Below are 27,710 nucleotides of genomic sequence, written 5' to 3' on the forward strand. Positions count from 1 at the left end.
GCCCGCCCGGGCCGGCGAGGCCGCTGCCGCCCGCGCAGCCGGCCAGGCCCTCGCCTTGCGCTGCGCGCCCCGGGCTGCGTTTCCGGGTAGGGCGGTGAACCTGTGCGGGAGTTTGGGCTGGAGAAGCCTTCGTGCATGTTTCTTTTTCAGCTCTAGAGGAAGGTGCGGGTCTGTGGAGGGAAAACGGAGCGCGCGGGTGGAGGGAACGTATCTGGAAAATAGAACCAGAGCCCCCCCAGGAAGTTCAGGCTGAGTGACGGGTTTGTGCTTCTTTCAACAGCCAAGCCGCAATGAAGAGCTTCTTACAGTGAAAGGAAAGTAGGTCTCGCCCACTGAAAATGCCTTTAAGGGACAAATACTGTCAGACTGACCACCATCATCACGGATGCTGTGAACCAGGTATACTCCTTTCTTCTCCAGTTACTTTGCCCTCCGTCAGGGTCACTTTGCCTTGTGTTTCCTTCCTGCCCAAGAAGTCATTGCTAAGGAAGCAGGCTATAATTTTCCCCAGCATAAAACTAGTTATGAAACTAAAAGCTTGTACAAACAAGAGGTTTCCCCTGCTTGATCCCTTAAAAAAAGTACTGCAAGTGTCACCTTAAATCTTTTCCACAAGATCAATCACTCAGTCCCTTTTCCTGCTTTCAAGGCAGCCTGCAGTTAGTAGTATACCCCCTTGCCCTTTGAATGTTTCAAACTGAAGAGAAAGGAGAAAATAGGTAATAGAATGCTAGCATTTGTCTTCGTGAAAGTGGATTCATTTAAACTTTTGAAAGTTAAAGTTTCTCATGCGTTTCTATCAGGGAATAGCGGTTAGAGCCAAAAAATGAGTTTAGTTTGGGCTAAAAAGTTTGTTAAACTCAACTTGTTGGAAGAATCCGCTTTTTGCTCACTGCAGCCTTTAAAAATTTTTTTGGACAGAACACAGTGTATGGCAGAATAAAAAAAGCTGATTTTTTAGGTAGAATACATAAGTGTTTTTACTTAAGGATCCATAAGGATAGTGTACTCAGTGGAACTGTTTTTAGTTGGATTTATGGAATGAAAAAGTTCCTTTTTTGAGTCTCATGAAGAATATTAGAAAACTTTGATAAATGGAGCATATAAACTGTTAAGCTTTTCTAGTTATTAGAAGTTTGTTGTGTTTTGTCACAAACATATAGAGGTACAACTTACAAGGGAATCATTGAATACATATGTGACCAGACCAGACAGAGGCTATTCTAGTTTAAAGGCAGGTGTTTATCATTATTTTTGACCTAAAAGGTATTAGAACTTTTTACACTTGTGCTTGTTTTTTGTTGGAGTATTTTAACTGCTCCAGTGTACTTGGTCCTATATCACAGTAGACTTCATTTCAAGTAGTGAACTTTTTTGACTAGTGGGAAAAAAAATGGTAGTGGTAAAGAGGAAGAACTCCCATTTTCAGAAAACTTTGGTACACATGAGAATAAAATTTGCTGTGACCCATCCCCCCCCACTGGCTTGCTGGAAATCAGTAATAACTTACTTCTGCTAATAAAATAGTCCCAGGATGGGACTCAGTTTCTGTTCAACTGTCCCTGACCTATGTGATTTTTGGCACCCCTCCATACTGCATATTTTGTGTGTCATTTATGTTTTACTAAATATTGGAGTTTGCTAGTTTTGAAGTAGAAGGCTGTGAATGCCTTTTATAATTGTGTTCTACTGACCTTTTATTCTAGTTTTGGGTTTTTGTTTTTGTTTTTGTTTTTTGTGTTTTTTTTTTTTTTTTAAACAATTCAAGTCATTTAAGTTGAATTAGTTAATGAAATCATTTTGTGAAAGCTTCTTATTTAGGAAGAAGTTTGTGTGTTCATTTTGTTTCCTTATTTCTTTGACAAGTTATTATTGAGCACCTGTTAGGTGCTAGGTACCGTCCAAGGCAACAGGGATGTAAGTGGCGAACAAAACAGATAAGGTCATTCCCTTATAGAACTTTTGAGTGGGAAGAGATGGATATAAAGTAAATAAGATAATTTGTGGCTGTACCTTATTTAGTGTATTCTGATAATTAAAGTTTCCTAGAGACTCCAGTGTCTTTTTAAAGATGTTTTTCACAGTTGAACTTTTTAATATGTATTGGAACCTCTTTGCTTTTTCTCCCTCATTAACAAATCATCTAAGTTGCATTAATTTTAAAAGTTAAACTTTCTTCTGTGAGAAACTTTTTCAGTGACCAGGTCAAAAGTAGTTAGTGTCTCTTTGCTTTCTTAGCTAGAATTAAACACTTTCCAAAGACTACTTTGGTGGAAAGCTAAAAGTTTGTTAACCTGTAGAGTAGTTAATTGTCATTATTTCAGAGGAAGTTATGTGGTGAGTGGGAGGATATTTCCAGTACCAAGAGGAATATGTTATGATGTGATAGTTTTTGAAAGAAGATGCCTTCAGTTGGAGGGAAGAAGATAATATGGTGTTTGAGAAATTCTTCTAATGGCCAATTACCAGAGGTCTATTCTCTTGAATTATGAATGGGGGTTGGGGGGTGGGGGAGGGTTCCTGGATGAGAGCACTGTGTTCCTGAGGAGGCCTTGAGAGGATGGTCAATTCGTAGTGAAGGGTGGTGTTATAAGCCTGTCAGTGTATGTGAAGTACTTTTTTAGTTATGTTTTAAGAATGTTCCTGACAGAAATTTTCAAACATTCAGAAGTAGAGAGAATGGTATAAGGAACCTGATATAGCCGACACACAACTCCCATCAGTTATTAATACATGGACAATATCTTTTCGTCATGTATTCTCCCCTTCTCTGCAGTTCCCTTCTCCACCCTCCAGCTACTTCCCTGTGCTCTATTGTTTGTAAGTAAATGCCAGGCGAAAGATTTTTTTTTTTTTTCCAACGTTTATTTATTTTTGGGATAGAGAGAGACAGAGCATGAACGGGGGAGGGGCAGAGAGAGAGGGAGACACAGAATCGGAAACAGGCTCCAGGCTCTGAGCCATCAGCCCAGAGCCTGACGCGGGGCTCGAACTCACGGACTGCGAGATCGTGACCTGGCCGAAGTCAGACACCTAACTGACTGCGCCACCCAGGCGCCCCAAGGCGAAAGATCTTTTAAAGCACTCGTTTTAAGCTAGGAGAGACTGTTGCAAAGTAGGTATTCGATTCTGGGAAATGTGTTCTTGGAAGGATGTAAAGACAGATGTTAACTTCTGAGTGTTTGGGTGTTTTGATTGGAGGGTGATGATGGTTTTTTTCCTAATGGTCATGTAAACTGATCTTGGGAGGGATGATGGGATATATGAAAGGAAACTTTTATAAAGTACTAATATATAATTTTTTTTAGGGTTGAGAGTGTATTTTCAAGTGAAGAAGTTTTTTGTTTGTTTTGTTTTGTTTTTTTATAATGGGAACTACACAGATCTGTATATTAAGTAGATATATCTGGATAAGTAAGCTAACCCTGGGGTTCTTACACACCTGTTGATGTATCTCGTGGTAGCAGTGTTCTGAAGGTGATTAGGTAACAAAATTTTGCTCTGGCTTTGAAATCAGATGTTGTCATGTGGAAGTGGAAGATGATGTATTATAGAAAGTTTTCTGGAGCATTTTTAAATGAGGAAAGGGGACTCTCAGGACGAGTTATCATTTTTTCCCCTTATCCCTTCCTTGTTCGTTACTGTTTTTTTATTGTCCCTTTCTAGATTTCTTGTCACTTATAGAGCCAAGCCTTGATGCTTTTGATTCTTTACAACTATAAAATTTTTACCCTCTTTTTGTAGTTAACTACTATTTTTTTGTAAACTTTTGTCACATGTTATAATGTACAAATAGTGAAAAGAGATCCATCTAATCCCAATAAATGGTGTCATCGATTTATTTACAGACTTCTGCTATTGTATCTTTAAGGGGTTGAATTTTCCTTCTCTTAGATTTTGGAGACAATTTTTCAGTTTTTTGTGTCAGAAAGCAGTTGATTTGTACATGATGATGTTGGTCGTGGTGGTGGTGATAGAACATTTATTGAGCACTTACTATAACATAGGCTTTGTTTTAACCGGTTAACTAGTTTACTTGCATTAACTCATTTAATCCTCATACAACTCTGTGATTTGGGTACTTTTATTATCCCCATTTTAAAGATGAAAAAGAGATCAGAGAGTTTAATTTGCCTTAGTTGTATCTAATAAATGTCAGAAAAAAAAATTTGGTGCAGTAAGTCCAAGTCTAGAGTTGGACTACCAATTGGTAGAACACTACCAATATCCGTGTTCTCAGAGTGAATTGTGGGTGATTCATTTAAAATACTCCTAGAGGGGCGCCTGGGTGGCGCAGTCGGTTAAGCGTCCGACTTCAGCCAGGTCACGATCTCACGGTCCGTGAGTTCGAGCCCCGCGTCAGGCTCTGGGCTGATGGCTCGGAGCCTGGAGCCTGTTTCCGATTCTGTGTCTCCCTCTCCCTCTGCCCCTCCCCCGTTCATGCTCTGTCTCTCTCTGTCCCAAAAATTTAAAAAAAAAAAAAAAAAAAAAAAAAAAGTTGAAAAAAATAAAATACTCCTAGAGTATCTCTTAAAATTGGGAAAGTGTACTTAATAAAATCACTTAGTCCTGAGACATAGTCTCTCCCGTTTGGTGACCACTGAGCACCAGACTTGAAGACTTAAAGAGAATCTAAGGCTGTGTGTATATACTGAGCACAGCAAGCTTTAGCCCCCTTATCAGAAAGCTAAATGCTGTCCAAGACCAGGTCCTGAAGCAGTAGCAGCACACATCATTGTTTTCCCTCTTAATTTTCCCACAGACTGGACGATCCTGGGTTTAAGATGGTAATAGTTGAGTAGAACATTATAACATACTGAAAAAAGAGTTAATTAAAGTGGCTGGTTTTTTGTACCACAATCATGTCTTTATTTGGTATCTGATGGGAAAACTCAGTTTTCCTTCGCAGTTACTTTTTATCATAATCTAATTTATTACATAATTACACTGTGAACCTGAGAATTTTGGAAGAGACCTTTGTATATGAAAATGAAAAAATTTATTTTTAAAGTGGAAATATTATTTTTACTCATTATAGAAATGTGTTTTTTCTAGCATGCACTCTTCTAAAAGCCCAGGCAGGCTCTGAAGCACTAGTGAAGTATGAGGCAGAAAGTGAAAATCACCCCTGTAAAACCCGCCGACAGAACCCTTGTTTTGTTGGTATCCCACCAGACTTTTTGTGTTTATATTAACGTCTGTACATACACACATGTACGTTAAACTTCTTTCTGTATTTATTGAAATACACATTAATATGAGTGAGATCATATTCCACAACCTGTTTTTGTTGGTTAATCTATTACTGACGTTCTTTGTTGTTAGTATATGTAGATCTAGCTCATGCTTTCTAACAGCCATGAAGGATTCCATTGTAGGGATATTTCATAGTTTATTTAGTCTGGTTCCTGTTGAGAGATTTTTAAATTTGAATTTTTTTCTGAATTATTTACAGCGCTACAGAGTGCTGCAGTGAACATTTTTGAACATCTATCATTGTGCACTTCACTAGTTCTTTCCTTAGGCAGTGGTTTTTGAGTATTGCCTGTACATTTGTACTAGATTGTCCAGAGGGTTTTGGAATGGTTTATGAGATGTGGCTAGGCCATGATTGCCCTAGAATTTTGGTTAAATACAGTAGTTCTTCAAGGGGAATAAAAAGGCAGACATGACAAATAGGTACTAAGTAATACCAAAATAGTAAATCTTTGTGTTTGAAGCCTTACGTAGCTTTAATTTAGCCTTGAATTGAGGGTAACTTTATTTTTTCGCATTATTTCATTTTGCCTTACAAAGATGCTGGTGAAATATATACAAACAAGTGTGATTATCGTTAACATGATTGTAGCAAACCATTGTTTTACTTTAATAGTAAATGATTTAAATAACCCTTTTTTTGTGGGGATTGGGGTGGGTGTTTGTCTTCCATGTAGTTTATATCCTGGAACCTGGAGATGCTCCTTTGTTACAGCAACCACTACAGACATCCAAATCTGGTATTCAGCAAATAATTGAGTGCTTTCGATCAGGTATGAATGTTTTAGGATGTATTTTTCAACCTTCACATCGTAGTTAAAAACTACCTAGAAATCCTTAGAATTAATTTTTTTTTAAATATTAAAATGTATACATTGGTTTTATAGAATACTTTTCATTGCCATATTTTAAAAAAGTGGATGAATATTGACTTGATCTAGATTCTTTTTCAGTACTATGTATTATATATTAATATGGAAATAAGCTTGTTTATTATAAAGAAATATATGTGGTATTTTTATTGGTAAAGTGCCTCTTAATGATTTATTTTTTGGCATATTCTTTATAAACTCTCAAAGGTGAATTCTACTGGGTCTTTAAAAGCATTGGCAGAGTAGACTGTTTATTCACAGTGTCTGAGATGTCACTTATCGTAGATTAATTACTTTATCATCACTCTTTATGTGACTCCCCTTCTTTGGCCTAACCCTGGAGTTTCAATATCTTAAATAGAGCACAAGATAGGAAAAATACTTACTCCAGCCCTGGGATCTTCGGATGCAAGTGTTTAGCTTTTCTTTCTATTAGATTATTATAGTAATTGCATGTATAATAAGGGTGCTTGTGCAGGTGCAATCCAATGCTTTAAGATAGTTGTTGTTTACTACATATACATAATTGAGAACTGTCAGAACTGTGTTATCAGTAAGATCTTAGGTTGCTCTGATTCTTATAATCCACTTATCCACCTTTTGTAGATTTGGCTTCTTTGACGTCGTCGTAGACTGTTGAGTTAGATATAAATAAGCAGACACACATGATTGATGGGACACCTAACTGATGGAAACTTAGAAGATTAGAATATCTTTTGTTATTCTAAAGCTTACTATTTTAATGAAAAATTTCTAAGATTCAAAGGAAAAGATATTTATATGTAATAACTTGTTTTGTATTAATAAATTCTTTGAGGTGCTTGCTTTTAAGTCATTGTAAAGAGAAGTGGCATCTATTTGTTTTATTTTAGGATCTAAGAAATAGATTCTTCCTTAATCTAAAATAAAAAAGGTTTTCTGACTTTATAATATCTATTTCTTGGACTTTTCATCTATAGTCCTCATGGCATTGCTTTTATTTATATTTAATTTAGTTAAGTATTGAGTGTATACACATGCCTTGCTCATGTTGGATGGTGGTAAACCTACTTAAAGATGTTTTTTGTTTTTTTTTACTTTTGATAGTTGCCCTTCATTAACAGAAGTAACTGATGAGTCAGATTTTCCTTTAGTAAAGACAACTACAATTTTACTTATTAGGAGCCGTATTTATAATATATTTCTGGCGTAACAGGAGAATGGTTAGTTTTTGTAGTATAAGAGTTTTTTGTTAGCTACTTTTAATAGAGAAATAATTCTTTTGCACTTTCTCCTGGAAATGAAGATAATAGCTTGTCACATTTAGTTACATTCTTTGCTTTAGGTTTTTAAAATCCAGAATTTACAGAGAAAGACAAATCCCATATGATTTCACTAATATGTGGAATTAAAGAAACAAAACAGATGAACTGTGGGGGGCCGGGGAAGAGAAGAGAGGGAAACAAACCACAAGAGGTTCTTAATGGTAGAGAACAAACTGAGGGTCGATGAAAGGAGGTGAGTAGGAGGTTGGCTAGATGGGTGATGGGTACTAAGGAGGGCACTTGTTGTGATGAGTGCTGGGTATTGAATTCAAGTGATGAATCACTGAATTCTACTCCTGAAACCAATATTGCACTCTATGTTAGGTAAATAAAATTTGAATAAAACTTAAAAATCCAGAATTTGAAATTAATAAGGTTATTTTATACTACTTCAATTTATTATAGTCTTATTTGATTAAGTAAGAATTGGTTCATTCATAAATGCTTTGTCTTGTAAAATATCCCTTTCCAAGAAGATCCTGTTTAGAATCTGTGTTTAACTGTGGAAGGTAAATATTTAAAAATGAAATTGTTTTCTTTTGCACTGTGGTCATATCTGTTTTCTGTGTTTGCTATTTCTTTACAATCAGAGCTAAAGAAAAGGGTCCATGAAATGGGTAAAATGTTTTTTTTAAATGTCCCCAGCAGATTTGCCTTCTGAGTTATGTTTTATTTAGGCAAATTTTGAAAGTACTATAAATTTAAGGTACCCGCTAATTTAAATTAGAAGTGATTTAGAAATATGCTTAGCGATGCGAAGAAACTAACTCTGTATTTAAAAAAAGATTTTTTTTTTTTACTTCGTTAATGCGTCTCAGTACTAAGCAATTTTAATTTCCTCAGGATCGTAATCTCTCACATATCTGTGTAATCTAAAATCTACTAAGATAGCTCTTTAGCACTGAAGTATCCAGGTCCTGGCTGACTGAAACTTGGGGTGGATAGAATGGAAGCTCGGCCCGCATGACTTAGGGACCAAGATCCATTCTCATCCTGTAAGTTCCTCCTGGTTCCATTCTACTCCCAACCACACCTTCAGTGACTCATTTCTTTCTAGGCTCTTTCCTTTACAGCTGGGTCACACACATTGCATTTAAAGAACCATCTGAAGTCCATGCTTTTGCTCTTGTTAACCTATAGAAACTAAATCAGGTTGGGTATTAGTAATGTCTTAGGATATCTAGCTTAATCTTTAAGCTCAGTTAGTTGTCTTCAGCTATTGTATCATCTCTAAGTGACTCACCTTCTTCAGCCTACACTGGACTGTCTATGATCTGATATGAATTCCTACCCAAGCTGGAAGTTCATAAAAGGCTGAGGAAGGAGTTCTCTCATTTTTCAAGTCCACAGCCCCCTGTGTGCTATACTGACTGCTTGATCAGGTTTGACTTGTTCTCTTTGCCTCACACTTCAGTTTTTGCTTTGGTCTGTTTTGCTGGCTTTAAGTTATCCTTCTTGACCTCTAATATCTCTTTATTTCTGGCTGCTTCACTTGTAAATTAATTTGAGTAGATTTTTTTTTTTTTGGAATTAAGTAATATTCCTATATTGGAATAAATAATGTTACTGGATTAAGTCATAAATGCCTGTGGTTTAAAAAAATAATGAAGTACAAAAGGATATAAAAAATATAAAAATGAGTCTCTTTGCTCAGGCAACCATTGCTACAGGGTTTGTGTGTTTTCTTCCAAGGCTGTCTATCTATACATATAGCCCTCATTTTCCCCACCCCCCGGTATGAGTAATAGCTGACTCTGCGCCCTGTTATGTATTTTTGCTTTAACAGTACATTTCACTGTTGTTTGACATCTGTTCGTAGAGAGATGCCTTATTATTTTAGGCTGCCTATTTGCTCCATACTATAGATTTTCTACTCTGAAATCCCTAATGGTTGGGTGACTTTGAGACATACTGTTTGCTCTGAATCCTTGGCTTCTGGTACTGCCTTGACTGGGCCCTGCCTTTTGCCTGAGTGCTGCCTTAGCTGTGTTGGTTCTTCTAGGATCAGTCCGTGTGACTTGGCATCCTCAAATTTCCTCCTTTCTATTAACACTTTTAGCTTCCTTCCTTCCTGATCTCTCTCCCCAAACTGAAGCAGAATTTTAAGTAACAGCAACAACAACAACAACAAAAAGATGTACTTGCATGAGACGTTTATTAAAATTGATTTGATTGAGCTTAATAGTCTTTTTTAGTTTCTCAGCCTTCTGCTAGAGGCAAAGGAGCCATTGAATATCCTAAGGGTAGAAACAGAAAAATGGAGAGAAAAGAGAATGATAATTATTTAGTTTGGTATTCAAAACTGGTCTTTAATATGAAGTTGATACCTTTTTTTGAATCCTTGTAATATATAATATTGAAAAAAGAGGTAATATATAATATCGTAGAAAAAAGATTCTGCCTATAGAATACAGTACTGTGCAAGGAAGGGCATCTTTTCTGAATCTTAGGGAGGAGTAAATTGTGAAAAATGAGAATTAGCTTTTGTGATATTTGCTATTGCCATTATCTTAAGTTTAGGTTTGGTCATTTAACTTCTTAGAAGAGTTTGTTTTGTTTTGTTTTGTTTTTGTACTATTTAAAGTAACATTACTTGTATTTAGTGTAAGCTGTGACTGGATGGTGATGCCTCCCTCAGTCCTGACTCTGCAAACAAAAACTTAGCTTGGAAGTATGATTTATCATAGATACATAAGAGAGTGCCATGGATTTTGTTTTTGTTTTTTGGTTGTTACATACAACTGTAGGAAATTTAAAATCAGACTAGATATTTTTTTGGATGAATAAGAAAGGTGTAGATTTATTTGTTTGATTTGTTGTTCTTACGTTCTTCTTCAAAGCATATCATCTGGGGCTGTGTTCCTAGGAGAGCAGTCATTTATATTAGTTTGGAAATTTCTTAAGGGCACAGATCAGATCCTTCACTTCTGTGTTTCCAGTGAATAGCATTGTGACCTAATATTTAATAGGTGTTCAGTAAATGTTTGTTAAACTAAAAGATTCACCAAGTAGGCCCTGGAATAATTTTATTCTACTTATGAATTTACTGTAGTGTGTGGCAGTGTTCCATAATTAACCTAGTAATTTTTTTTTAACCAGCTGGTTTTAAGATAATAATTAAAATTTTCTTAAGTTTTCCCTGTTTTTTACCTTCGAGAACTTTTGTTAAGAGAAGATCAGCTAGAAATTTCCTTTGTATACTGGCCTTGAAAATCAGTTTTGACACAAATTATGGGTTTGCTTGCAGTGTTGAGATGATACTGTGTTTAAACAGTCATGCTAAAAAAGATTGAGCTCATGTGTGAATCATCAATAAAGCAAACAGTATACCACTTAAAAATAATTATTGCTACAATTTAGGGACGCCTGGTGTCTCAGTTGGTTGAGTGTCCAGCTCTTGATTTTGGCTCAGCTCATGATCTCACAGATTGTGCCCTGCATCAGGCTCTGCGCTGACAGTGCCCAGCCTGCTTGGGATTCTCTCTGTCTCCCTCTCTCTCTATCTGCTCCTCCTCCACGTGCGTGCATATGCACACATGCTCTCTCTCACAAAATAAATACATAAACATTTAAAAATCCATTATTGCCACAATTTAAAATGGTCATTGACCAACATATTCATATATTAACAAAAAAATGAAAGCTTATCTTTCTAGCACAGAAGAGTTATAATTAATATCACATCATGTAAGGTAAGTGCAATCTACTCTACTGTAAAACTGAATACTGATTTCTTTTGAAAAAAATCTTGTAAACATTTTTCTCAGTACATACAGAATATTTGACATTAAGGAATAGCACATGACTAAATCCTTGATAAGTTTTAAGTAATTTTTATGAGCACCTATTATGAGAATCTGAAATATTCACTAATTAGCTAATTTCTAGGCATCAAAAACTTACCCTTTGGAGGGCTGGTTTTTTGGAAGGATACTGATTAATGATCTATGTAAGCAGTAAATAGTGCATCCTAAGATAGTTTTAAAACCTGAGGCAAGAAAAAGTTATTAATATCGGAAAAGGAATAATTAGGAGTAAGATACCCTGGCTCTTTCTGAATCAAGAGCTGTGGAAGAACTTTATGTTGCTATTTAGATGACCATGTCTGTTGTTGTCTCAGGTGGTAGAAAGTTTTAGCTATTGACAGAGGCAGAGTTGATTGCCTGTGCCTAATTGTTAGTGAGCAAAGCAATAAGAAAATAGTAGCTGATTAGACCATTATGACCGCATGGGAAAAACAACAAAACCTTAAATGGCAACTGCTAACTTAGGGAAAAACTTCTGTTGTCTGTATTTATGGAATGGATGACCTCTTATTTTTCTCATTTGTAAAATGTAGAAGTTGAATTAGAAACTCTTTGAGGTCTAGGGGTGCCTGGGTGGCTCAGTCAGTTGAGCGTCTGACTTTGGCTCAGGTCATGACCTCACGTTCATGGTGAAGTTCAAGTCCTACGGGTTCTGTGCCTACAGCTCAGAGCCTGGGGCCTGCTTTGGATTCCTTGTCTGCCTCTCTCTTTGCCCCTCCCCTGCTCATGCTCTGTCTCTCAAAAAATAAAATGAAACATTAAAAAAAAAAAATCTTTGAAGTCTCTTGACTTCCCAGTCAACTTTACAATAGGCTAAAAGAAAGTTTAATTTATAGAGAAGGTTTTCTTTAACATAGAGTTCTCCAATATGTCATTTGACAAACATCAGTCAGGCATGATTCTGAGGGCTGGGAATACAGTGGGAAGAATAAAGATACCTTCTCTTTCCTCTTTGAGCTTCCACTTCAATGGGAGTACAGAAAAATAATTACAAGATAGTGGAATAATATAGTATAGATGTACAGTGTGCTATGGGAGTAGGGGTGAAGAATTCTTAAAAAAACGGGAGCGATCAGAAGGCTTCCTGGAGGAAACAACTAACTTGTAATTTGAAGGATTGCTGGAAGTGAGCCAGACCAGGGAAATGGAAGATTGTTATAGGCAGAGAGAAAAACCTAGGTGAAGGCCTGAAAAGTGAGAGAGCGAGAAATTGGTGAACCTGTGGCTCTGAAAGAAATTTGATGTACCTGGATCAACACGACATGTTTGTGTCTGTGCATGTGCATGTTGATGTGTGTGTGCATGTATGTGTGTAGGTAGGGTGGGGTGGGGTGGGGGGAGCATTTGTGAATGAGTATTAAGATTGATTGGTTCAGGTTAGAGCTAGAGACTTGTTTTAGGGGGATGTTTATTGGGAGCAGATATACACTCTACTGAATATAACTAGCTCTATAACTAGGACTAAATAAGAATCTATACATAGATATAGACTTTTTTATGGTTGAGAGAATCTTACAGACAAAGTGAGAGCTCTGATTTAAGGATGCAGTCTTATATTTTTAGCAGTAACTTTTTTATGTATAACCTCATACTTTCTATTTAAATCTTCAACTGAATTCTTAACGTTAAACCTAGTTCAGGTTATTTTTGCATTGCTCTTCAATCTTTTTTGACTATCTTTAAAGGCAGAATTGAATCTTTAGTATGGGTCTAGCAGGTAATTAATTTAGAATTGAAGTGTGCAAAAACTTTCTATGTTTTCTTTTTACTTTACTACACTTAACCGTACTTGGGAATTATAGGTAGATCAAGTAGAGAGGTTTATCTAAAATATTTTTATCATTAGTCTACCTCTCATAGTTTGTCACTTAGGAGATTATGAACTAAATATGTTAGCAGTCTATTGTCAATATATTTTGTAATGTGAAGTGGAATAAAGTGTGTGTGTGTGTGTGTGTGTGTGTGTGTGTGTGTTTACTTTTATATAAAGAATATACTCAAGCTGTCCTCTGAATCTTTTTAAATTTGTGTTTTCTGATTTTGTGGTAATATGGTTTAGTGCAGTAAACATTGATTTGAATTTGAGAAATGGTGGAAATAATTTCATTATATATGTATATTTTTTCCAGTAGAAACCCAGATGTGTAATTTAATTTTTCTGGGATTTAGGTTCATGTTTTCTTTCATGATTCTGTAAAATACGTTTGGTTTGGTTTGTTCATTTTACAAGGTGGATAGTAAAGTGTGTTTGCTCTTTAGTAGTCCCAGAGCTTAACAGAGTGTCAAGTGCTTGCTGAGTGATAGAACACTTTGCACCTAGATAGTCTTAAAGTTGTTTTTCTTTTTTTTTTTTAATTTTTATTTTTTTTTATAACGTTTATTTATTTTTGAGACAGAGAGAGACAGAGCATGAACGGGGGAGGGGCAGAGAGGGGGAGACACAGAATCGGAAGCAGGCTCCAGGCTCTGAGCCATCAGCCCAGAGCCCGACGCCGGGCTCGAACTCACGGACCGCGAGATCGTGACCTGAGCCGAAGTCGGACGCTTAACCGACTGAGCCACTCAGGCGCTCCTTAAAGTTGTTTTTCAAGACACTTTTGTTTTTTCCTCTTTAGTTTAAGTCAATATCATCATCATCTTTTTTATTTGAGGAAATTAGTAAAGCACTGCAGATCAGTTTTGTCAATTTACCTGTGGCAAAACCTTGTAGGAAATAATGACAAAAGATCTGTTTGTGTTTTATTCCTGGCAGATATTTTTACTTTAAAGATTAGATGCTTGTTGCCATTTATTTTTTTTTCTTGCCTTTTGACCTTCTGTCATAATGCTTAGATTCCCTAGATCTGTGGCATTTCTTCAACTTATCTTTATTGAGCGTTGTGAGAGCCGAACACTTTAGTTGTAAATAAGACAGGTTTGGTTTTGGCTGCTTTGGTGTTTATAATCTAGTGGGGAAGACACGCTTTAAGTTAGTTTAAAGTGTAGAACTATCAGTATTTAATTAATTGTACTTGAAGTGAGTTTTTGAGGGAGAAAGAATTTGAATAAATGTATAGTGGTCTCAAGAGGCCTAAGCAAAATTCATGTTATGGATAAGGATTCTGTACTCTCACCCTCAATGGCCAGAATTCCATATTGGCCTAGAACCTGAAGTAAGTTGAGTTTTAAAAAAGTCACAGGCAGTCTTGGGACACAGTTCTGACTTTCTTTAAGGAAGCAGGGGAAAATGTGTTACAGAACTCCATCTTCATTTCACTGCAGAAGAGAGCTGTAGGAACCAGCCAGATACTTTGGGAGGGAGTAAAGGGGGTAGGGGAGGAAGGGGCATGTTTAATTCTTCTTTCCCGTTCCAGATCTATTTTGAATCAGAATCTCTGGAGGTGGGTCATGTACATCTTTATTCCCAGGTCATTGTGATGATCAACCAGATGTTGGAGTGACTGTTGGGATATCCTAAGAATTGATTGGCTGCTGAATTAGAAAAAGAATATCAGTTTTAGCTGTCATAATATTCAAATGATGATGCGATTTTACTTAAAATTTAGTTTATAACTTAGTTCCGAATACATCATGGTAGAAGTTGGCAATGTCTGTATTTTATTTTCAAAGAGTAATTGCACTTTGGATTGTCAACAGTGGTTGCCCAGTTAAAAGTGCATGTTAAAGTTATCTTTTGTGTTTTCTTTTTTTTTTTTCCTTCAGGAACTAAACAACTTAAGCATATTTTATTAAAAGACGTGGACACTATTTTTGAATGCAAATTATGCCGCAGTCTCTTCAGAGGATTACCAAATTTAATTACCCATAAAAAATTCTACTGCCCACCAAGTCTCCAGATGGATGACAGTAAGTTTTATTCATATATTCAGTTATGCATTTTATAGTTAGTTAAGTATTCATATACTGTAGCTGTATGTTTGTGTTAAAATGGTATTGATAATTTAATGATGGAGAATAAAGTTAAACACTCGACTTAATGTTTTATTCATTTTCTTAGATAGGTACTTTCATATGAGCGCTTTTTGCTTCGGTTTTTCTAAAGATATAGGAGGCTCGATTTATGAGTATATTTATTTGTATTAAAATACTGGGTATTGTTTTTGAATGTTTATGTAGACCAGAATAGTATATATTCAGGATTTTTCTAAGTTAAAATATGAGTGCTTGAAGGGACTATTGATATTTTTCATTTTCACTTCTTTAACAACTTTTTACATATGACTGTTAATTTACTAAGATTACTGTTAAGTAAATGAGGCTAGAAATAGGGCAAAGAATGAGTAAATGAGTTGATTTCTTGGGGATGGTGAAGAGCATTAAAAAATATTAATCTAGGGGCGCCTGGGTGGCGCAGTCGGTTAAGCGTCCGACTTCAGCCAGGTCACGATCTCACGGTCCGTGAGTTCGAGCCCCACGTCAGGCTCTGGGCTGATGGCTCAGAGCCTGGAGCCTGTTTCCGATTCTGTGTCTCCCTCTCTCTCTGCCCCTATCTCTCTCTGTCTCAAAAATAAATAAACGTTGAAAAAAAAAAAACAAAAAAAAAATATTAATCTTTCCATTTTTTTCTGGGTCTTGATTTGAAGATTAGTTTTGTTCTCAGTTAAATTTATTTATAGATTAGTCATTTTATCAGAAATTAGATTGTCTTATAGGCTAGCTTGAGATCTGAAATAGCTTTATGTGACAGAGGCAGGTTGAGGCTAATAATGTCTTTGTGGAGCCACATGTTTGTTGGATTAAGTATACCGACCATGTACGATTAAGTACGCAGTATACATAATGTATTATTTTCTTGCTATAAAGAACCGGTACAAGTTCCTTAAAATATTTTATTAAGTAATAGGTTACATTCATTATGTCTTGTTCAGGGGTTTAACTCTTTGCGGACTTACAAATTTACAGAATTTGTTTTCTCGGTTTGATACTATAGTTGCATTATAGATTTTGTGTACTTTTCAATTTAACTTTTTTGGGATGGGAATGAAATGAAAACTCCAGATATCTAAAGTACCACTTTAATTACTAGTGTGAAGCTGATATAAAGTATATTATAGCACATAATTGAAACAAAAATTCCTCTATTTGGAAATTTTTCTTACCACTGTTATATCTTGCTATACTTGTTTTTAATCATTGAGATATAAATGAAAAGGCAGTCTATGGGGATAAGTTTTAAACCTGACCTTTTAATAATTGAAGTACTAGTAGAAAATTAGTTATTTCTGATAGTTATTCTTTGCAATTTTTTAGTGTAGAGTTGACTTTTAGGCATATAGATAAATGGATTTGTTGGATTATTGTATACTTCTCTTGGCAATACTCACTCTAGAAATACTTCTGTGAAAGTGTTATCCTTCCTGTAGACACTCCTTTACCCATTTTAATTAGGAAGATCACTAGAAGAGCAATAGTGAATCATTTCTTGATTTCTAAATGGATAGCCAGATTTGATGCTGTATTTGTGGCCAGATTTTAGAGTTGTGTGTGGAAACATAACTAGTGTTAGATAGTTCTGGGATATATAATAGGAATATTTGGTTTCCCATAAGGGATGTAATTATTGTACAAATAAAACTACCTCTGTTTTTTGAGTAAAAATCTATAGTTTTTAATCACTTGCTTTAATGGTATTGTGTCATGTTAAGAAAACATTGAATAGGACTGAGTTTAGCACTTCTATACATGTCATTCATATTTATATCCTACAGATTTTTCTTTTCCAATTCTATCAGATGTCTATACAAGTAGACTGTTTATTATGGATTAAGTTAATAGGACTGCTGTTATGTTTCCTAAAAAAAGAATCACTTTTATATAGAATAGTACATTCTTCATGATGTTTTATCCATCTTGGGTTGTAAGAACTTTGATGTGCCTTTGCGAGCCTAAAAATTTTAGACTAAAAATTTGAAATACTGTTTTTATTGTTTAGGACACTCGTGTATTTGTATTAAGGGCACTTAGAAGTGGAAGTAGCTCTTCAGATTGCATTTATTCCTTAACATTTGTGTGCCATGATGAGATTTTAAATTAATTTTAGTTTAATTAATACTAATTTTTGTAAAACTACATTAAATGTATAAATTATAAAATACAGAAAAGTAGATAATGCTCTTATAAAAAAATACAAACCAGTAATGTAATAAATTTTAAGGTAGAAGTTCATAATACAACTTTAAATATTAGAGAGCTAGAGCAGGCTAATTATTTCAGATTAAAATGTTGTTTTTTTTCTTAACAGACCTTCCTGATGTAAATGATAAACAAAGTCAAGCCATAAATGATCTCCTAGAAGCCATATATCCAAGTGTGGACAAGCGAGAATATATTATTAAGCTAGAACCCATAGAAACTAATCAAAATGCAGTGTTTCAGTATATTTCAAGGACTGATAATCCTACTGAAGTCACAGAGTCAAGCAGTACTCCTGAACAAACCGAAGTTCAAATACAGGAAACTAGCACTGAACAGTCTAAAACAGTACCAGTTATAGATACAGAGGTGGAAACTGCAGAGCCCCCTCCTGTTGAGGTTGTTGCAGATGAAGTTGCACCTACATCTGATGAGCAACCTCAGGAATCACAGGCTGACTTGGAAACTTCTGACAATTCTGATTTTGGTCACCAGTTGATATGTTGTCTCTGTAGAAAAGAATTCAATTCCAGACGAGGCGTTCGTCGTCACATTCGAAAAGTACACAAGAAAAAGATGGAAGAACTAAAAAAGTACATTGAAACACGAAAGAATCCAAACCAGTCCTCTAAAGGACGCAGTAAGAATGTTCTAGTTCCATTAAGTAGGAGTTGTCCAGTATGTTGTAAATCATTTGCTACAAAAGCGAATGTAAGGAGGCATTTTGATGAAGTTCATAGAGGACTAAGGAGGGATTCAATTACTCCTGATATAGCAACAAAGCCTGGGCAACCTTTGTTCCTGGATTCTGTTTCTCCTAAAAAATCTTTTAAGACTCGAAAACAAAAGTCGTCTTCAAAGGCTGAATACAATTTAACTGCATGCAAATGCCTCCTTTGCAAGAGGAAATATAGTTCACAAATAATGCTTAAAAGACATATGCAAATTGTCCACAAGATAACTCTTTCTGGAACAAACTCTAAAAGAGAGAAAGGCCCTAATAATACTGCCAGCAGTTCAGAAATAAAAGTTAAAGTTGAACCAGCAGATTCTGTAGAATCTTCACCCCCTTCCATTACCCATTCTCCACAGAATGAATTAAAGGGAACAAATCATTCAAATGAAAAAAAGAACACACCGGCAGCACAGAAAAATAAAGTTAAACAAGACTCTGAAAGCCCTAAATCAACTAGTCCGTCTGCTGCAGGTGGCCAGCAGAAAACCAGGAAACCAAAACTTTCAGCTGGCTTTGACTTTAAGCAACTTTACTGTAAACTTTGTAAACGTCAGTTTACTTCCAAACAGAACTTGACTAAACACATTGAGTTGCACACAGATGGGAATAACATTTATGTTAAATTCTACAAGTGTCCTCTTTGCACTTATGAAACTCGTCGGAAGCGCGATGTGATACGACATATAACTGTGGTTCATAAAAAGTCATCCCGCTATCTTGGGAAAATAACAGCCAGTTTAGAGATCAGAGCTATAAAGAAGCCCATTGATTTTGTTCTAAATAAAGTGGCAAAAAGAGGCCCTTCGAGGGATGAGGCAAAACATAGTGATTCAAAACATGATGGCACTTCTAACTCTCCTAGTAAAAAGTACGAAGTAGCTGACGTTGGTATTGAAGTAAAAGTCACAAAAAACTTTTCTCTTCACAGATGCAATAAATGTGGAAAGGCATTTGCCAAAAAGACTTATCTTGAACATCATAAGAAAACTCATAAGGCAAATGCTTCCAATTCACCTGAAGGAAACAAAACCAAAGGCCGAAGTACAAGATCTAAGGCTCTTGTCTGGTGAGGAACAGTTACAGAGTTTTGCTTTTTTCCCCCCATCGAACTAAAAAAAATCATTTGACCATAATTTATAGCTGGTTCCATTTTAATACATGTTTGCTTCCATATATCTTATGGCATTGGGAACTGCAAGAGTAATGTGCATATTGCATTTACCTCTTCAGTGACCTTTATTCCAGTGGCTTGGGAACAAAAGTTAACTTCAGAACTTATCTTCCACAGGACAATGCATTATAGTTCTAGGTAGATGGCACAGGGTCAGTGCTTTCCTCTCAATGTTGTAAAATATATACGTTTATATTGGCTTATGTTTACAATAGAAGTCTTCTGTTTAACTAACTTTGCACAGATTTAATTTGATTAGTGACTTAGTCTACTAATGAATACATTGTAGGAAAAGTTAAATATATTAGAATGAATTTGTGAAGGCGATAATTATAGGAAAAAAGTCTTTTGAGGCACTGTAATTGTTGTAAAAATTAATCTGTGACGGCTAAATAAAGTGCTGCACTAAGAAAAAGAAAATCCCCAAATTGAATTTAGAACAATTAGCATTTATTATTTATGTTTAACATAGTGCTTCCAGTCAAAGGGGGGAACTTGATAAACAAAAGTTTGGATTTTTTTTTCCCTTCTCCTTAGGAGTGTGTGTTAGTTACTGTTTTTAGTTTTGATCTGCGGAAAAAGTGATTATTTAGGTTCAAAATCTTACTTTTCCCTTTTTGTTTAAACAGACTTTTTGTGATCATTTCAACATAGTTAATATTATTAAGTAGGTTTTTTTTTTTTTTTTTTAATCTTTTTTTGTGGTTGTGCGTTGCAAGAAAAGGAAAATCCCTATTGGGAAAAAAGAAAAAAATTTACTTTTTTAGAACGTTTTGGAATAAATATAGATTTTTAAAATGCAATATGAAATAAGGAGTAGACTCCCTCTACTTGGTTTTGCAAGTCTATCTATATTTTTAAAAGTTTACCTTCAGTACCTGTGTCCCCTGTATTAAGGCATTTAATGTATTTAATTAGTATTAAATTAGTTTGGGATTCAGGTTCTAGGCAGTATACTTAGTTTGAGTACTGAGTAGGTTAAATGTTGTGATTTGAGTATCACACATGTTTTTATTTGTGTGGAAACTTGAGGTGAAACCATCCTTTAGAAGTGATTTACTGTTGTATAATTTTTAAAACAAGGTTTTATTGGTAAACTCAAAAGTGTTCATTTATTCCCATTTCTCCTCAGATAACTTCAAGTGATGTACGAAAAGGTTTGGAGTTCATTTTTGTGGAAAGACTTTAAATTGGTGTTAGAACCACTAAACGTCTTCAAATGGTACTATGAGAAAAAAAGGAAAAACATTTTCATAAATATTCGACTGTAACTGCTGTTTTCTGACTAAAATAATAACCATCTAACCACTTGTTTCTAAGGCACTGCCTCTTCCAGCACTTTCAAGTAGCTGTGACATTACATATTGTCATCACAGTCCATCAGCTAACCACCCTTGACCTTGTGCATTTGGTCTGCAGTTCCTACAAAAATGTTGCAAATTTTGTTTTCCAAACAATTTGTTGATTAAAGCGATCAACAACCTGAAGAATATATCACCACTGGTGATTTTTAATTGACAGAGACTTTATATCTTAGTGACTTTAGTTTTGTTTCACTTTATTTGGCAAAATTTTCATCTGAATTGTACAGATCTATTTCCTAGTGAGTGTATGTTAGGACCAAAAGAGAAATTAGTATCAACATATTATAAATATTTAGCCTACTAAGTATTTGTAATTATTTTTACATTCATTTATTTCTAACTTGTTCTCCAGCACTTAAATGTTTGAAAGTTTCATTCTAAAATATATTCAGCAGAAAGTTCCAGTTCATTTTCGTCCATGGATCATTATTTTTATTTGTCAACATCTGAGGTTTTTATGAAAATTAAACATTCCCCTTTTTTTCTTTAAATTTTATACAAAGCACTTTAATAATAGATGCAACTTAATTTTTCAGTTTCTGTATATTTTTTTTTAAAGACCACACATTTACTAATGTTAGTATGAAGGTAGTAAATAGCTTACTGATATTTTATGGATGCAGACAATCCATGCACAACCACTTCTTATGATATTAGTTTAATTCTTTAAATATTGCTAAAAAAGGAAGATGGGAGTATAAACCCTGAAGTTTTTTCTCCCAAGTAAAATCTTAAATGACTACTTTAGATGATATTTGATTCCTACTGTAAAATTTGGAAAATAATGAATTCTTGTCCATTTTTGTAATCAAGATTTTAGGAAAACAGAAGTACATCTATCTTTATGAAATATTGGGCAGGTTTTTGTGTATCAATATTTTGTACTTTTTAGGGAGTATTTTATTTTTTAGTAATTTTTGTCAAATTATAATTTTAAAAGGTACAGCAGAGAACATACCATGTTTTTATATAGGTTCATACCTGTACTTAGGAGGGACCCTGTCCATCTATATACTTCTTGTAAAAATTTTAAAGTGTTGAAGATCCACAAGGTCATAATAAAATGCTTCTATAGCTAGAAAAACATTTACCCTTCCCAGTGCTTTGCACTAAAATATACTGTGAAAGGAAACTAGAAAGACTGTAACTGTTGCTGGAAATGTTCTATATTGAATGTACATGCTCTTGTTGGAAAAATGTACTATATGTGATGGAAATAAACCAGACTCAAAATTATTTCAGCTAAATGTGCTTCAACAAAGGTGCATTGGTTGAAACTTAAATGTTTTATCAAATTTAAATTTATTCAGTGAGTATGAGCAGCTACACTTGAATTATACCCTAATAGTTTTATTTTTAAGGATTAGAGTGATAATTTCTCTTTAATTTAAAAACATTTACTTTTCCACATATGGAAAACTTGTACTTATATACCCAACTTTAATGATTAATATCATAATATATTTAGGGAACTAAATGTGTAGGTGGTATTTCATTTATAAACCATCTTCATTAGTTGCACATTATTAAATCTGTATGTTTGACTTTTGCAAGGTGTTATCTTTTATACATTCTTACACACAAGACATCTTCCAAAGATACATTCCAGACTTAAGTACCTACAACCAGTGGAAAGATAGGAGTATTCCTAAAAAGTTTGGGGGTAGTTCTTTGCTACAGCCTCTCATCTATATGTCAGCCTATTGTTCTCTACTTTACTTGTTAAATACCGTAGGGAGTAAAGAAAAATAGCCTGATGTTGATGGAGGGGAGCCCAATTACTGGAATTCCTTTATTTCAACTCCCCTATTTCCACAATACTATTCATAGTTTGTCTCCACCCATAACTCTAGGCCCACAGAGCAGGAATTTAGGAGGAGGAATTGAGGGTTCCAAGGACTGTCAAAAGGTTTCATCTGGGTCATAGAGGAAGAAATAGAACTATGTCAGGATGCGTCTGTCTAAATTAGAATTGCCTAGACAGATTGGGAATATTTTATCATAGTAGCCAAATCAATGGATCATGGCAGAGAGGAGTTAGAGGCTAAACAAGTTTAGAGAGGTGGAATGAACAAGTAAGAAGTTATTAGATGTTCTTTGTTCTTCCTATTTCTTTCTGGTCTTCATCTTTATTTTTTGGTTTTATTTTGATTCAGGATCTGTCTTCTCAGAGGCTGAGGCTTGAGACTCTTAAGGAGAAGAGTCCTAGGAAATTTGTGGCAGAAGTTTTTCTGCATGCAAATATAAGCAAGTATTTGTAGCACTTTTTGTTGTGGGGAGGAGTAGTTAAGTAGGTAAAGAACCATCAGAAACTGCTTATTTTATATTAAAACCTATCTTTGGCTACCAATTATATCTACCTTTGCTATTATTTGATCAATCAAGAGTTTTCCTGTAGAATTCAACTCCTTGTTTCCTGAGATACCTTCCATACGTCGTAAGTGCGGTGGAAGAGGAAAAACAATGAAAAGTATGGCTTGCATTTCAACTTCATAAGTTTGGGTAGTGCAAGTGAGAGCTGGATGAGGTATGGCTGACACTGGGCAGGTGTTTATTAGAACATGGAGATACATACCTTGAATGTATGATAACTTTTTTTTTCATGTCTCTGTTTCCCCCTCTTTTCTCCCAACTTCAGGAAGAAAGCCTCCTCTTGAAGAATATATATATTCTTTATTCTTGTAGAATATATAAATTCTTGGCCTACTTTTGTACATATGAGCTGAGGTTTTGGCTTGTATTATTGAAAAGTACTTCACTTTTTTTAGGGGTATGTGTTATATTGCTTTATGATCAATAGGCTGTTCTACTCATTTTGCTTGAAAGAGCCCATGGATGCAGTAGCAGGGAATTTTGTGGCCTTTCTAGGGCTTGAGTTTACCAATAGGTGTTATGGCAAGAAAGTATTGAGATAGACACAAGTGGCTATCATTTCCTATTGTGAAGTTGGAAAAGATGTTTTCAAATAGCATGACCTCTGAAAAAGAAATGCTTCTTAAACTTTAGAAATTAGGTCTCCAGGTTTCCTACAGTGGCCAATGGAAGTATTCTCGATCTTTAGTTAGGAGTTTTAGAAGTTACTTTTTTTAATGGAATCCATAGATTACCAGGATTATGATTTAGCTGTGACTCTAAGAGTTGATCTGAAGCCGAGCTCTAAGATACGTGTAGCAAAATGTTGGCTGTTGTATTATACAAAATCCTTCTGTACTCTGTGCTATTCTTTCCCTCTTCTTCAACTTTAGAAACCTAGGGATTAGAAAGAAGTAAGGATCAGCAGTCTTAAGAATGGCTGTTGTTTGGTTTCTAAGGAATTAGGCACATGATATAACGTAGTATAAAACATGTTTCACTTAAACTCACCTGCAATTATTTTGACTTTTCTAACTTTCAGATTCACTCCTGTCTCCTAGAATTTGTTTCTGTACTATTTTACTCTGAGTTCTCTTCTGAATCTCTGGCTTTTTTTTTTTTTTTTGCTTCTCTACCAAGTACCAAGATAGCAAAAATGTTTTTTGAGAAGGTAAGAGGGTGGAAAGTCAGCTCATTTCTTCCTGAATATTTGTCATTCTAAATTTGATTTGTCAGGCTTATTATTTCTTTTCAAACTGCTTCTTCTGCATATATTCACCACCATGCACCTCCAAGCAGAGGTGAACTTAATGAAGACCATAGTTGTGTCTGGTTGGGAAAATGCGTGAAGTTGGAGGTTTTACTGTTTGTGCCCACTCAGTAGAGTTAATTTGCTTGATTGTTTATATTTGAAGTCAGGGACTATGTCTTGATAATTTTGTTTAGTGCCTAGCACATTTTCATGTATACGCAGGCACTGTGAATAAAAACTTGATATTCAAGTGAGTGGTAGCTTTTTCCATCTCAGAATTGTGCTGTCATACACTTTGAGACTTCGGGTTTTAATTTCATAAACTTTTAATGTTTGTTTATTTTTGAGGGAGGGACGGAGAGAGAGAGAGAGAGACAGGCAGACAGGCAAAGAGGGAGACAGAGAATCTGAAGCAGGCTCCAGGCTCTGAGCTGTCAGCACAGAGCCTGACGTGGGGCTTGAACTCATGGACTGTGCGATCATGACCTGAGCTGAAGTCGGACGCTTAACCGACTGAGCCACCCAGGTGCCCCATCATTTCATAAACTTTTATTATTTCAATATTGATTTTACTTATTTTAGAAAATGCTGCCAGTACTAAGATGATAGTTTGTAATAATAAACAGAACTCTTCATATTAGATAATAATAATGAGTATTCATGGAGTGCTGACTGTATGCCAGGTACTCTGCTATCCTTTACATGCATAATGCCCCTCATCGACTAAGAAGACCCACCAATAAGATCCACCAGTAAGAACTGTTACTTCATTATCTCCATTTTATAGAATTCTGAGTTTCAACGTAGAATTTCAGTGATTTACTTAAGTTCACATAGCTAGGGAATAACAGAATTGAGACTTGACACTAGGTCTTGACTACGAAGCATGTGCTCTTAATCCGTGCACGTTACATTTGCACATTGTACTGTTTACAAAGCACATCTACCACATTACCTTTTTGGCAGCTTAGTGTAATGATCTGGAGCTAGATTAGTTGGTGAAATTTTTGTATCCACACATTATTTCCTGTGTGGCTTTGTACTAGTTACTTAATCATTCTGTGTCCTAGTTACCTCATCTGTGAAACGGGGATAATATCTACCTTACGGGGTTCTGAGGATAAAATGAAAAATACGTGAAACATTTAAAGTAGTGCTTGGCATGTTACAATAAATGTTGGATATGGTTACCATAAGTGATTTTCATAGCATTGGAAATGTGTAATGTTTTTATTACCACTTAAAGTTTAGATTGAAATGGGTGCATTAGAAGAGAACTTTATTGCTACACATCAGATTTTAACTCTTGCTTTGTATTTAATTGGGACAATGAAGACAAGCGACTGTATTATTATTTGCTGTCAATTTTCTTCTGATCAGATATTACTAGTTTACCATTCTCATAAATTTTTCACTGATCTTGAAAAAAGGTATTAGGTAGTTTTAAGCACATTCATTTTAAGTTTGGCTTTGTTTTTATGGTTACTCCCCAGAATAATCCATCTGTCTTAAAATTCTTATTAGTATCTGTCCCATCACACGAAAATTTTATTGTTGGTCATGTGCAGAATATTGACATGGAGCTAATATTAATTGATTAACATAGCTGAAACATTTCTGTAAAAGTATATATGCAGTACTATTTGAAAGAAAGCTTCAGTTATGGAATGAGTAGATTCTTCAGGAGAGCATGATTTGGGCTAAGTCAGGAATTTCTTGGGTAAATGTGTCATGAAGAGGTAAGAAGTGGTACTTTCAAAAGTCTTACCCCTGGTAGTCATTAGTGGCAGTACTCCAAATTTCACTGAGGCCCAAGTACTGTGAGATTATCTGCTGAAAGGGTTTACGCACATACCCAATTGTTCCTGCTTTTACTTTTTTAACAATAAGATAATGATTTTAGAAACTTTTGTATTTAGGGACTTGTATAATTTGCAATACCAGAGAACGTTTGTCCCTAGGTTTGGATGAACCTTCGTATTCTGAACTTCAGATCAAGTGCTGGGGTTCCATCGCCTGTGTTGTATGGCTTCTTAGTGATGCTGATACTCAAATACTTGTGTCAGGTATCTGGAGCATATTCCTGGCACACAAAACACTGTGATGTGTAAGGCGTAGAATGATAATGCTTGAAAAAATAGCCAAACCAAAATAAACCAAAAAACAAAAACAAAAAAAAACCCCTCACTTTGAATGCTTGAGCAATAATAACCTGAAGCTATCCGGGTGTCCTGCTTTATATAATCTCATTAGCACTTTCAGTACAAGAGTGTGTAATGATGTTACGTCCAAATGAACCCTAAGTGCATGGCACTGTTATTACAACTCAGGTTTTGAATATTCGTTTTTAATCTCTGCTATCTGTGGGATTATACTGAAAATAAATTAGCTCTGAGAAATGGAACTGTGGCTTTTAGTCAGACTTTCTAAGCTGTGCAAAAATATGTTTTTAAAGAAGTTTGAGACTCTTCTTGCATAGATTGGGCCTTTGGTAAACCTGAACCCCAAAATACCTGTTAGGTGTCACTAGTAGCTTTTATTTTGGATGGAAGGAAAAAGCAAGAAAAAAATAGTGAAGCTCTAGGAAGATATTGTATGCACAAGTGATTGAATTATGTGAAAAAATACTTTTAGGGAAAGGATTTTTATGTCATTTCCTTGAATTTTTGACATAAGTTGTTAGGGGCTTTTTATAAAAGCTTCTGTAGGAGAGTGGCTATGTCATTTTCAAGCCTTTTGATCATTGGAGATTTGTTGAATTCCTTGAAGTTTAATGTGCTGGGCATTTGCAGATGGTTGAGACTTTCTGAGCTTCTTTGTCCTTTCCTTTGAATGGGCAGGCTTCAAGGTGATAAGATAGTCTAATGAGAGTGTCATAAAGATGGTCAAAAACATACTTAGTGAAATTTATGCATAATTTTCAGTATATCGTCAAGTTAAACTTTTTCTGAAACATTTTCACATTTTTCCAATTTGCCCTTTCTTTGCTTGTCCATCGTGACTAGTCAACTGTTGTTGCATATGATTATGAGAGAACAAAATCACTTATTTGCCATAAAATGTGGACATAAACAGATTATTGTACACACAGGAGGAAGAGATGATTTTGTTTCCTGTAGCTCCCTTGGATCTCTTTTTAATCTTTAAGTGCACAATTGTAATGATCTAAATTGTTAAATTTAAAGGTTTAAGATACATCTCTGAAGCCCCACCCCCCCCTTTTAAAAACGGTTAACTAGAGCAAAGTAACAGTGTAACACTGTGTCTTCAAATCACAGATGCTACAAGATGGAACTAAGACCCACAATGCTTAGATTACCACCCACCCAGTTTGCCTTGTCATCTAATTGCAGCTCTGTTGAGTGTATGTGCACTCATATATAAAAATACTGTGCCATGCTTTATTTTATTTTATTTTATTTCATTTCATTTCATTTCATTTCATTTCATTTCATTTCATTTCAT

The 27,710-nt window shown here is 35.2% G+C and overlaps 1 protein-coding gene across 5 annotated transcripts in view; it reads left to right on the forward strand.

Moving 5' to 3' along the window:
- Positions 1-27,710, forward strand: part of ZNF800 (zinc finger protein 800) — a 41,376-nt gene that overhangs the window by 1,231 nt on the left and 12,435 nt on the right. For 2 of the 5 annotated variants that reach the window (XM_040472061.1, XM_040472060.1), the window contains exons 2-5: positions 281-399; positions 5,934-6,029; positions 14,941-15,084; positions 17,480-19,710. In XM_040472061.1, the coding sequence (XP_040327995.1) occupies positions 339-399; positions 5,934-6,029; positions 14,941-15,084; positions 17,480-19,176 (1,998 nt within the window). In that variant the 5' untranslated portion in view covers positions 281-338 and the 3' untranslated portion in view covers positions 19,177-19,710. Of the gene's footprint in view, positions 1-70; positions 163-280; positions 400-5,933; positions 6,030-14,940; positions 15,085-17,479; positions 19,711-20,409; positions 22,191-27,710 lie in introns of those variants that run through there. The other 3 variants (XM_040472063.1, XM_040472062.1, XM_040472064.1) reach the window with 3 other exon arrangements.

This window comes from Herpailurus yagouaroundi, unplaced genomic scaffold (genome assembly GCF_014898765.1).
Source record: "Herpailurus yagouaroundi ecotype Mexico unplaced genomic scaffold, PumYag 100, whole genome shotgun sequence".
In the NCBI taxonomy this organism is placed as follows: Eukaryota; Metazoa; Chordata; class Mammalia; order Carnivora; family Felidae; genus Herpailurus; species Herpailurus yagouaroundi.